Raw genomic sequence first — 13,147 nt, 5'->3', positions numbered from 1 at the left:
AAAGAGAGGAGATCAATCCATCTATATATGTTGGTAAAGTAGTATTTGCAGCTAAATGTCAAAATAAATAAATTAATACATAAATTAAATAAATAAAAATAAAATAAAATGAGTATAAAAATTTAAATAAATAAATATACTGTATATGTGTACATATATTTGTATTGTGTACTGTATATTAATTATTGTGTACATTTGTAAATATTAACTGTGATAAGAGAAGCAATAAATCTCTCTATACATACTGGTAAAAAGTATTTGCAGCTAATAGTTCAAATAAAATATAATATAATATAATATAATATAATATAATATAATATAATATAATATAATATGAGGTGATAAATCCCTCTATACACCTTAAATAGTATTAATAAATGGTATCTGCAAATAATTGTCAAAAATAAATACATAAATATAAAATGTATTTACATAGAAATGAAATATATACTGTACATGTTTGTATTGTGTTCTGAATATTAAATATTGTGTGCATTTGTAAATATTAATTGCGATAAGAGAGGTCATAAATCCCTCTATACACGTTGGTAAAAACTATCTGCAAATAATGGTCAAAAGAAATATTTACATAAATAAAAATGTTTATTTACACAAAAATATAATCTATAATATGTACATCTATTTGTATTATATATTACATATTGTGTGCATTTTGTAAATATTAACTGTGATAAGAGGCGCTAAAACCCTCTATACATGTTGGTAAAAAGTATTTGCATCTAATTTCAAAATTAATGTAATGTAATTGAGTGTGCATCACATAAAGAAAGCTTTTTATGTGGCGCATGGAGCTGCTGCTTATGATCAGCACTCCAAATCAGTCACTTATAAGATTCAATTTTAGTTAGGATGTTACTTTTGAAGAGTATCAAGGCAGCTTACTACGTTTTGGAAAAAAAACAAAAAAAAGAAAAAAGAAAAGAAAAAGCTACTGTCTTTGAGACTCCAGTCACTGCTACATTCTAGTTTCATGAAGGGTCATGTCACCCTATTGGTTCTAAGAGGTACTACAGGCACTCTTCTGCTAACCCCATCCTTTACATAATACATGCGGCTCACATGACAAAGGACCAGGTTTGAGGACGGCAACATGGAAACGAGCCATTTATCACAAATCACATAACACCAACTGTAACAATACGTGCACAAAGACCCCAAATGTAAAAGCTATCTGAAAAATCAGTATGGGGTGAAGAAAACGGGTTCGCTGCTTCGGACAGAATGGTGCCAAGCTCATCAGCTCATTTATATAACCGCTGAACATTGGTTTCTCTCCAAACCCTTCATAGAGACAAGAGGGTAATGAAGCACAATGTGACAGGGGAGCATACATAAATGTTCCTAAAATCCGTGCCACGTGTTCAGGAAGCCCTCCTTTTGAATCGACATTTACAGTGCCTTTACTCCGTGTTTTTGGGGTCTGATCTCCCGCAGGACTAATGATCCATGTGAGTCACGGCTGATCCGTTACCATGACAACCCTGAAAGCCATTCAGAGATTAAAGTAGCGCGCGTGTGTGTATTTTCCTGTATGGGGGTTGGTGGAGAAAAGAGTGGGAGAGTTTAAGACAAGTGAATGAGGCATGGCAAGAAGAGTAGGAGGAGAGTGTGTTGTGTGGGCTGCACAGAAAGAGCGTCTTGCACACACAACCCGAGCTTACCGTCCAAGCCGTTGTGCTGCTCGTAAGAGCGTTTGCCCAGGATGGTTGGGGAGCCGTTGTTGAGGATGGGGGTGGATTTGATGGGCGTCAGGCTGCCCATGGAAATGGTGGGTCCTCGTGGAGGATCTGGTTTGGGTGGGCAAGGGTGGGCCTCTGGAACATGTTTGGATAAAACATGATTAAAATGGGTTTGCTTTATAAAAACAAATGTAAAAGTTTTTGAAGACAAGACAGCTTCACTCACCCAGATATCTAACCACTGACTCCAAAGGCTTCCTTACTGTTTGCTTTAGAGGTGCAGGCTTTTTGGACAAATCTGGCAACCGCACAGCACCTGAAATATGTATAAAAAAAATATTATTTTAAAAATGAAGAAACAGCATTAAAACGATATGTTCTAGAAATTACATGGTAATACAGTACAGGTCAGTGTCAATGATGCAAAGCTCATTTTTGTTTATACAGCAAGACTTGAAAACACCTCAAACAACACACGTGCTTTTCATCATCTTTTGATGTTTTTGGGGGGTATAAAGGCAAAACAATATCAGAATAGTACTTAATAATGAAAAAAATGAAAGCCACTTTAAAAGAATTTAGTAGAAGTAGCTTAGTATCTTTTTTTATTTTTTATTTGCATATACATTTTATTTTATAAGAATTTCTTTGTTAAAAGTTGTAAAAATGCATTATTAATATTGGAAAATTAATATTTGAAAAACATTAGTCACCAAATCAGTCACATGGTGCAGCCAACATGTAGAAACACGCAGAAAAAAGAAGAAGAAACACTGAGAACCCAAAGGACTGTGTTAATGTCACTTATTATATCAGATAATTTTATCTTTTCATGACAAAGTTCAGGCTGTCAGATGCCATTGTATAACCTCCCAAATCAACTTGATCATATTTATTATCAGAGGTGGAAGTAACGAATTACAACTACTCACGTTACTGTAATTAAGTCGTTTTTTTGGGTACTTGTACTTTTTTGAGTATATTTTTAAATCTGTAATTTTACTTGTACTCAAGTAGGCTACATATTAAACTAAGTAATCTACTTCGCTACTTGTAAAATCACATTTCGTTACTGAGTACAATTCGAATTGATATTCAAATCTTTGACCGGCATTTCGGTAGCCAATAAAAATATTCGATCGTAAACGGACCAATAAAACCCCTGATATTTGGACTGAATTAAAGCCGCCGCAGTCGCAGCAGGCTTTGAAGAGCTGATCATAAGTGAAGGAGGCGAGGAGCTCAGAGTGATTAATGGCTGGACTGAACGTTTGGAGAAACAACAATCTACATAGTAGTATTGTCAAAATATCTATATTTTGATACATATCAATACTGAAATATCTGTCAATACTCATTTTGGCCTATACACCGATACGATACCAGCTGCGCGTTCTCATTCTCTCATCTCAACGACAGCGAGTTTGACACACCCGCCTCCTCTCAGCGCGGGATTGCCGGTAGACCTATTACGCATAATTTTATTAATACCTGCAAGTTTCTATGGCATATTTTAATGGCAAATGTCACGAGTGCAATATTATAACGCGAGGGCACATTCATGTAATCGCAGAAAACTGGACGCGAGCTCTCAAATATACGAATGAACTGGACTCGGATATTGAGTGTGCGTTCTCGGACTGTCTCATATCATGTGCAGTCGCGATTCGCGAATCTCCAAGTGGTTCTCACTGCAGACTCAAATGATTTAAGTCTGCTCTTGAATTAAACGTTGTCAAAAGTTATGAAAATTCTAGTCTTTTTTGCAAATTAAATTCAGTTTGAAATCAAGCTTCCTTGTGCTGTGTGTGAGCTATTGCAACAGTTAACGTTATCCTATTGTAAAGACAAATACACTGAGTGAGTAAATATTTAAGTTAGATTATTGTAATGGTTATTGATCAATGTTTAAATATGTAAACAAAAGCCTAAATTAAAATCTCACTGTATAAAGTGGACGTGTCTCTTCAGAAGACTTGAATTAAACTTTTCCATTCAAATAGATCACTGTTACAATGAGTGTTGTGCTTTTCGATGCTTGAAAATAATGTTTGCCTTGACAAAATGGATGGACAAAAATGTAGATATTAAAATATTTAGTATGTGGTAGTTTTCCCGATGGTATTAAAAATGATAGGCTAGGCCTACTGAATACTGACATATTTCTATATTGAAGTTAGAAATTCCAGTATCATGACCACTAATTAATGTCCTTCGACAATAAGGTAAAAACGTATTAAAAGTAGCTATTTTCTACATAAATCTATGATTTGGTTGAATATTTATTGGTAATACATTAACTATCGCCAGCTAAAAAGTAACTAGTAACTAGTACTCTGAGTAGTTTTTGAGAAGAGTAATTTGTACTTTTACTTAAGTACTTTTTTGACACCAGTACTTTTACTTGTAATTGAGTATTATTTCAGCAACGTAACGGTACTTGTACTTGAGTACAAATTTTCAGTACTCTTTCCACCTCTGTTTATTATTAATTAAACATTTGTAAAAAATACTTTTTACCTTGAAAAATATCATTAAAATATTTTTTAAAATAATTATTAATATTTTGGTCACACTACAATAAGGTTTTGTTTGTTTACATTAGTTAATGCATTAACTAGCATGATCTAACAATGAGCAATACATTTTGTATTCATTTTTGTTAATATTAGTTAATAAAATACAGTCATTCATCGTTTGTTAGTTCACAGTGCTAATGTTAACAAATACAACTTTTGTTGATTTTAATAATGTATTAGTAAATATTAAAATTAACATTAAGATTAATAAATGCTGTAGAAGTATTGTTGATTCTTAGTTCATGTTAACTAAAGTTGTGTAAAAAAAATAAAAAATGTTAACGAATGAAACCTTATTGTAAAGTGTTACCCTTATTTTAAACTATTACTTTTTACTTGATGGCAATTAAATGTAAACTTTTCTTGAAAATAAAAAGAAACCAACACAAAAAATACAAATAGTACATTTCTCTAAGAACTTGGCGCATGTGTTTTAAGCTAGATTAAAAAAAAAAAAAAAAACTTGGACAATCTTATTTGTCAGTTACCCACAATTTATTATATAAAAATACACATTAAATCACCACACAATTCATAGATGAATTCCATAATAATAAATATCATCAGAGCAATTCAAACTTAGCACAGTCATGTATGACAGCAAATACTCACACTCGGCTTTGATAGCGGCAGTGTTGACAGGTATGTACGGGTGTCTAGCCAAGTATCTGGATCTCAACAGGTCCTGGCAGACGCGTCGAGCCGCTTTCGTCACCTGAGACGTGTGCAGGAAGAAAGCCTGTCTGGTCTTAACGGCAAACTTTGGGCTTCCGCTGTGTCTCACAGGCAGACCGTGAGGACTCTGAACACAGACAGCGAGATGAAAGTCAAGTCCTGGGTGACAGTTAAATCTAAATATTGCATTTTAAATCTGTTGAAGTGAACAAATTCCACTTTTAAACATAAATGAAAGACAAAGTTTTGCTTATTCACTCCTTCAGGGAGGGCGTTCATTTAACAGTCACAAAGAGGCATAATAAAACAGAATTGCACAGTAAAAGAAGAAACAGACTAAATAAAACCGACTCGTGGGGAGAGAAAGAGAATTTCGTGTGAAGAATTGACTCTGAGCCCTGTGGAGCATGTTTGGAGAGAATCCACTTCACACCCACCATGTTGTTGCGGTTGGGTCCGGGCCTCTCTCCATCCAGTCTGGTTGGCATCTTCAGCCCTCCGTATTTTTTCCAGTAAGTCCAGCAGGAGGCACACAGTCGGCACTGCATGTTGGGCGGCCCCCATGAGTACCACTGATACGAGCTAGTGGCTGCACACGAAAACAAAACACATAAAGCTGCATCCAACACGACTCTGCTCTACTCACTGTAGTTTAACCTTTGACCTGAACTCATATTAAAGCCAACACATAATGGGAAAACTAGCTTTTTTACTTATTTATTTAAAAAACGATCCTCTTTATTGTATTCAGTCTGCACAGGCAGGGGCATTACTTATGACTTGCTTATTTCATATTAACCAATCATAACAGATTTCATTTACATGTAGAACAGTATTACTTTTGTATTATTTATATGTACTATTATAGTCTCCATTTAAATTTTAGTATTTTTATGTGCTTTCTGTCATTATTATTATTATTTTTTTAATCTTTCGACTTAGCTATAATTTATTTTTATTTATTTTAGTAGTTTCAGTAAGTTGCCAAAACAACATTTCTCATTTTAGTTTTAGTTTTTAAGTGTTAGGGTGTGTTCAGATTTGGTAGGTTTGGTTCAATTAAAACAAACTCTGGTGCGATTGCTCTGTTAGTGCGGTTCATTTGAATATTTGTGATCGCAGTCATTGAACCCTGGTGCACACCAAACAAGCGGACCGAGACGAACTCTGGCGCGGTTTGACTGCAATATGAGCGCAATCAAAGACAAAAACAGGATGTCACAAAATGCTAGGTTGCCCATTACAGAAAATATTTCAGAAAATATTAATGAATAAGTGTCCTTCTGTACAGATTTCATTATTCCTAACAAAACAGTTAAAGATTTTTCTTAATGACTTAAGAAAATTTACTGGCCATAAATATTTTTTACCAGCCATGAAACATTAACATTATTCATTAAACATTAAAACATTATTTCTTTATTAAAGTTACAAAAGTTATACAGTGTAGAGCAGTGAGTGATTTTTCTTGTCTTTTGTTGTTTGATTAACATTTAAAGTACTTTAAATGTTAATCAAAACAACAAAAGCCAGCAGCAGGAATATTAGACTGCTGTCACTTTAAGAGCTAATGCACAGATTCAATATACTCTTTCTCAACTGTTTACATTCACTTAAGATATAATTGACTATGTTTATGAGGATACTTGCCAAGATGGGAATTTTGAAATGATTTTGTTCGAAAAATGCCTGTTCAAGTGCAAGAAGAAGTGAAGGAGAGCTCAATTTAGTATCCGTGCTGTCTGAGATGCGGATTTCTGGGCGCGCGCTTCGGATGTTTGTGCACAGAAAGCTTCCCATACTGGGAAGTAACAAATTGGGTTCCCTTTTGTGTGTTCTTGTGCTTAAATACTTAAATTGGCAAGGCTTAAACTTTTGTCATGATGCATGAACACATTAATGTTCTTCATTCAATATTGATATTGATTATATCTTTTCTCAATCCCTTAAATTGCAAAGAGTCCCTGAAATAAAAAAATAAAAAATCAATTATAGATCCTGTAGCTAAGACTAGGGCTCCAAAGGAACTTAATGTTTTTGGGTCGGTAGCTCTTACCTCAATAGTTCTGAAGTGTTTTGAGAAAGCACTTAAGGGAGAAATTCTACAGCAGGTCAAAGATAGTTCTGATCCTTTGCAGTTTGCATTTAGAGAGGGCAGGGGTGTCGAGGATGCTAACCTTACTCTTAAAATGATTGTTCAGACATCCAGAAAAGCCAAAGACCCATGCTAGATCATTATTTATTGATTTCAGCTTTTAACACAATACAGTCGCATTTATTGGCAGAAAAACGTGTTTCTCTTTTTAACTTGGATCTTCATATTTCATATTTTAATAATTAGCAACAATAACACTGATGTGGAAATGCATGTTTAGTTCTATGTCAGGGAAAACTACAACTGTAGTTTTTGATGCGAGTAACCTTAAAGGGATAGATCACCCATAAATTAAATATTTTCCAAACCTGTAAGACTTTCATTCATCTTCGGAACACAAATGAAGATCTTTTTGATGAAATCTGAGAGCATTCTGCCCCTCCATTGACAACTATGCATCTACCACTTTGACGCTACCGATAAAGGGTCAGATAAAACGATAAAGAGATTGTAAAACGAATCCATATGAATCGAGCGGTTTAATCCAAATTTTCAGAAGCGACACAATTGCGTTATATGATGAATAAAAGCCTAAATGAAATCTGTTCATCATATAAAAACAATCGATTCTCTTCAGAAAATTTGGACTAAACCGCTCAATTCATATGGAATTGCGTAAATGTCAATGGAGGGACAGAAAGCTCTCAGATTTCATCAAAAATATCTTCATTTGTGTTCCGAGGATGAGTTTGGTTGATCTATCCCTTTTACTAACATTACTGGGGGGAGAATGAAACATGGCAAAACTGTAGAGGGGAAGTGCACCATTTTTTTGGACGTACAAATGCATTTTCATATTCCAGTTTAATGTCACCTTTAACATTTCAAGTACTTGACAGCAGGTCAAATACTCACTGTAGCAGCTCTCGCACGCGCGACCCAATCCGACGGGCTGGCCTGGTGCTCCTGGAAGAGCCCCTGCTCCATTCACCAGCCCTGGTTTCACACTGTTCATGTTTAATTGGTTAGGGTTGGGCTTGTTACTGTAGGAAAAAAAGCAAACAAGGGTTACTGGATTTCATCTGGTCAAAGTGCAAGCACTCAAAGCTTATGGTGAAATTAAATCCAGGGTTGAACTTTGACTCGTTGAAGTACTCACTAGTTTGGGATGTAAACCTGCTTTAACTTGCTCTCAGCTTCAGCTGCTTTTAATCGTTTCTGCATGAAACAAGAACCAGTTAGTCTCAGTGTGAAAACTATCTAGGTTGTCTACCTGCACACAGAGACTTGAGACAGCCGTGTTGTATTACCTGCTGGACGTATCTGTCTGTGGTCTTCCACATGTAGTAATACTCTATGATGCTGGTTAGAGACTTCCAAGGAAGCTGTAATAATAAATAAAAAGGTCATTTAGAATGTATAATTCACTAATATCAAAAACAAAATGGCTGTTTATTACATTTAACCCCATATTTGTTCAATTAAAAAAATGAAATAGTCATTATTTACCCTCATGTCTTTCCAAACTCCTAAGACATTTGTTCATCTTCGAAACAAAAACATATATTTTTAATAAAATCTGAGAGTTTTCTGTCCCTCCATGCAAATCTAAACTTTGACGGTTCAAAATGCACTTTTGACATTGTCAGACATTGTAAGTTATCCATATGAATCAAATGATCAATTTATATAATGAACAAATTTAATTTAGCCTTTTATTCACATATAAACATTGATCAACAGTGCAAGCGTTTCATTCACATTTGCTATTAAAAATAGATGCGAACTGTAAAATGTATTTAGGAGCACCAGTGCAAATAAAATGTCTTGAATATCCTAAATGATATAACAAACGTGTTCATTATCATTTTAAGAGGTCTTCAATTTAGGGATAGGAAAACAAGAAACCTCAAAAGGATATGATTTAAGTATAAGTATGAGAGCTGAAGGTTTCAAAGTAAAAACGAGGCCCTGTTGTGCATTCAACAGGTTTTAGAGCTGTTTACATTGCCAATAGACTGCTTATGATCTACTGTTGAGGAATTATAACAATGTTGGCTTTATGGTGTTTATATTGTAATATGTTGGAGATGGTTGTAAGAGTGCACATTTTATCTCCCTTTCCCTTATCTTTTTAAAAGAGCAAAAAAAAAAAAGCACAAGCATTTCAAAATAAGAGTCCCAGTGAATTTCAGCCTTGTTTATAATTAAGTCTCATACATATACATACATACATATATATGTATATGTGTGTGTGTGTATATATATAATATATTCAATTTAGGAGTATGTGTGCTCTTAGGGAAAAAAGTACGAACGAACGACTGGAATACACCATGACTAGATCACCGAGTCAGTTTCACTAATTGGATTAGTCCAAATCACTGACTAATCCAGTTGCAGCGGCTCTTGAGGTGCAGCTCAATGCAGGTTTAGATTATGATGTTTCATATGCAAAGTTTTCTTATGGCTTTAGAAGATTTGAAAATGAGTCATATGAACTTGTTGGGGTGTTTTTGCCACTTTGAAAACTGTTGTTGCAGGAAATTTATTTAAAAAAATCAAACAGAAGAAAGTCATTTGAGTTATAAAAATAAATAAAAAACACCAAACATGCAAGTAAATTATGACTGAGTTTTCATTTTAGGGTGAATATCCCTTTAAGGAATCTTTCTTGCTCTTATTAGAGCAAATCTGGTCATGATGGCAAACAGAAATCCAGCTCCATTTCCCATCCTTTGTGTCCCTGAATAAGCTGGTTCACTTCTTTAGGGTGTGCCCATTTTCCATGACAGGCTCCTCCCTGTTTCTCTAAGTAGACATTTCTGATGGAAGCCCAGCGCTAAAACATTCAGTACTGCACATACAACCATCAACCACCAGGTGGCAGAGTTAAACATGCACTTGGCACACTCAGTGTCCCCTGAACAAAGGCAGTTTATCAGTCATTACTGCCACAATTATCTTAGCATATGCTGCTCAGATCTTTCTAAAGCCACACTATTCTGTAGCACAAAATATAGGAATTCAATTTGATCACTCTTCTGCTTGTGTAAATACTGCTTGGGAGGAACTTACAAAGTCTTGCTGGATGTCAGTGAAGTCTTTGCCGTATTTCTCGAGCGCTTCCTCGAACAAGTTGGCTTCAGATGCGCTCCATTCCTCCATTTCATCCCTGCAGAGCACCGGCCCACCCTGGGGTACCAGCGCCGCGATGGCCCGTGTCATGTCGTAGCCGTTCTTATGCAACGTGTCCATGGCGTGAAACTGAAGATAAAGCATTTGAGATAAGAAAACACGATAATTGTTGGCTCAAATCCAATATACGTCACCAAACACGCCATTGTTTTAGCAGTGTGTTGTCAAGTAACTCTAAAATCTGAATGGCTTAACCCTGGGAACAACACAACACTGGATACTAGACGAAGAGGAATTGTGTGGGCAGCTTGAGAGTGTGTGTTTATGCATGGGGATGTTGCCCTCTGGCGCCTTTCCTTCATGTTTTGTACACAACGGGCTAAGTTGGGTGGCAGGAGAGCGAATACCCTGTTCTGCTGCTCTTCCCGCACAGCCTATAGGCAGAGACTGAACAGAGCTGGCAACAGGCCTGTCGCAATTATTACATAATCGCCTGGTGGAGATTATTTGATCTAATCGTGATTATCACTGTGCATTTTAAATTCTAATCACATTTTGCCACCCAAATTATGGAGTTCGTTTGAGCATCCTGACATGAGTCTGAGTGAGTTTGGGGTAGGGCTATCTGTTCGACTGACCAATGGCAAAGTGTTCGCGAAACCAGTTTGTAATAGTCCTTATTTTTTCAATTCTGTTCGGCGCACTTTGACACACTTTACATTTAAGCAAAATTGAAACTGAAAATTATAGACACCGAGACAGAAGGTGAAACCAAAAATGATCATTTTAAAGTAGCCTTTGTTTTGAATAAGTATACATTTAATTAATAATATAATATAATATAATATAATATAATATAATATAATATAATATAATATAATATAATATAATATAATATAATATATGAATTGGTGTCAATGGAATAAAATGTCAATGCAAACAACTTTGAAAAATATTGAATAAACCTAAAGAGTACAATTATTTATTTAGTTATTCATGCAATTATTCAGTCTGTGTTGTTTAATGCAATTTTGACTGTAAACAAACTACTACAAACTGAGTAGATGCTTTTGTTGACCATTATGATGTGCAGAACAGAATACTAACAATAATCTCTCAAGCTTAAATTAACTTTTAGATGATATAAACAACTGTCCTTAAAAGAAGAACTGGTTCTTATGTTCCTTTTTTATAAAAAGGGATAAAAGGCTTTTTTTCCATTTCTATGTTTTTATGTATCACACAAGATGCTGGTTTAAATGGCCTTTCACTCTCTAGTGCATGGGCAAACAAGTAAGAACAAGTAAGGCTACCTATGCAAGCATGAGAAAAGCATTATTAATGTGCAAATAAAATCAAAAGTGAATACAAACTGAACTGTGAATTGCATTTGTCTGCAATTTGCTTCCATAGACTGAGATTGTTGGGCACTTGCACATATCTCACTGGATTTATCCATTTATCCAACTCTCACAGCATATACAGAGAGGTCTGTGTGTCTCAAAAAACAATATATTCTGTAAACGCAATCTCTTTTCCATCAATATATCATCCTTTAGCAGTCACATTAAATCGAACTAAACCTGGATCTTTTCATGTGCACAGTGCTTCACTTCATTGCTTCTGTAATCAGATGTTAACTGTTTCAGTTCAAATTTGCAGGCTATCTTCTCTTTCAGACAAAAAAAAACAAACATGATAATTTATGGCATTTATAGCTGAAAGTTTTTGTGGCTGAAATCGTAGTGTATCCCTACAGCTTACCAGACAAAGCTAAATAACGAGATGAGATTTGGAAAGAGGAGCATACAAAAAAAAAAAAAGATGAAAATATGATGAAAAAGCATCATTGAGGCTTTCAGGATTATGTATTTTTGAATGAGTCATTTATTATATCTCTACTCAACCATGACAGGATTCATATAGTCATTTTAATAATAATAACAGTAGAAATAACATTATAACTACTATTATCTGGCCATAATACACTATAAGATGATTAATTGACTATAAATACAAGAAATAAAATATTCCATTCGCATTTACAACCAGTTTCAAAATTGGACAAGTGATTCAAAAAGGTATTTTTTTTGGAAATGTCTGGCATTAATTAGTATGAACCTGCTGAGCTTAACTAAAGTGTGAAGTGTTCCGGCAGTGTGTGGAGTGTGCGAGAGTGAGAACATGAGATGTGCCGTACCAGTGTGATGTCTCTGGAGGCTGCCGCAGCGCTCATGTGAAGACTGGGCTGCCGAACTGAACTGCTGCAGTCTAGAGCCCGCGCAAACGTACCCACAGACCTGCAGGGGAAGTTTGAGAAAAAGAGGGAAAAAAATGTGAAAGAGAATGAGGGAGTGAACTGAGCAAAACATGCAGTTTGAAATAACAAAATGAAACATTATTTTGGAGGCATCTTCAGAATTTCATAGTTGAGGTTTTGTTGTTTATGGTCTTTTAAACTCAGTGTTCTGTTCACAACAGATTGGCGCACAAAAAATAGAGCAAAACCGCTCACGCTGCAGAATCTTACCGAGCCACGACGAGGAACTGGTCGATCTGTTTCTCGATGAGGGGGCTGCTGGGATCCCACACCTTCTCCTCCAGTTTCTCAAGCTCTCGACCATCATTCTCTCCTGGCAAACCAACAGCCACAGATCACATTCACTACAGAACGCATACTGCTTTGAAATGAGACTTCTGTTTCATCTTCTTCCTGAAGCCAACATTCATCTAATGTGAACTCTATTTAGTTCTTACAATTTTATTTTCCAGTATTTCCTTTTGTGTACCATAAAACAAAGCATTTTATCTATCAAACCAACACATTAAACACCACTACACTACTCTGTATCCCCCCAAAAAATACTATTAAATATACACTACCAGTCAAAAGTTTGGTAGATTAATAATGTAGGTTTTTTTGTTGTTGTTTTTGTTTACAAGGCTGCATATATATTTGA

At 35.3% G+C, this 13,147-nt stretch overlaps 1 protein-coding gene across 4 annotated transcripts in view; it reads right to left on the bottom strand.

The window, feature by feature from the left end:
* Positions 1–13,147, bottom strand: part of mta1 (metastasis associated 1) — a 44,996-nt gene that overhangs the window by 3,482 nt on the left and 28,367 nt on the right. For all 4 annotated transcript variants that reach the window (XM_084097248.1, XM_084097249.1, XM_084097246.1 and 1 more), the window contains 10 exons: positions 12,718–12,820; positions 12,388–12,487; positions 10,128–10,316; positions 8,360–8,434; positions 8,209–8,267; positions 7,965–8,092; positions 5,392–5,543; positions 4,892–5,081; positions 1,927–2,016; positions 1,683–1,835 (listed from right to left, as the gene is read on the bottom strand). In XM_084097248.1, the coding sequence (XP_083953374.1) occupies positions 1,683–1,835; positions 1,927–2,016; positions 4,892–5,081; positions 5,392–5,543; positions 7,965–8,092; positions 8,209–8,267; positions 8,360–8,434; positions 10,128–10,316; positions 12,388–12,487; positions 12,718–12,820 (1,239 nt within the window). The remainder of the gene's footprint in view (positions 1–1,682; positions 1,836–1,926; positions 2,017–4,891; positions 5,082–5,391; positions 5,544–7,964; positions 8,093–8,208; positions 8,268–8,359; positions 8,435–10,127; positions 10,317–12,387; positions 12,488–12,717; positions 12,821–13,147) is intronic.

This window comes from Abramis brama, assembly GCF_963993115.1.
Source record: "Abramis brama genome assembly, chromosome: 21".
In the NCBI taxonomy this organism is placed as follows: Eukaryota; Metazoa; Chordata; class Actinopteri; order Cypriniformes; family Leuciscidae; genus Abramis; species Abramis brama.
The sequence above is the reverse complement of the archived record's forward strand: the minus strand, read 5'-3'. Positions and strand labels throughout refer to the sequence as shown.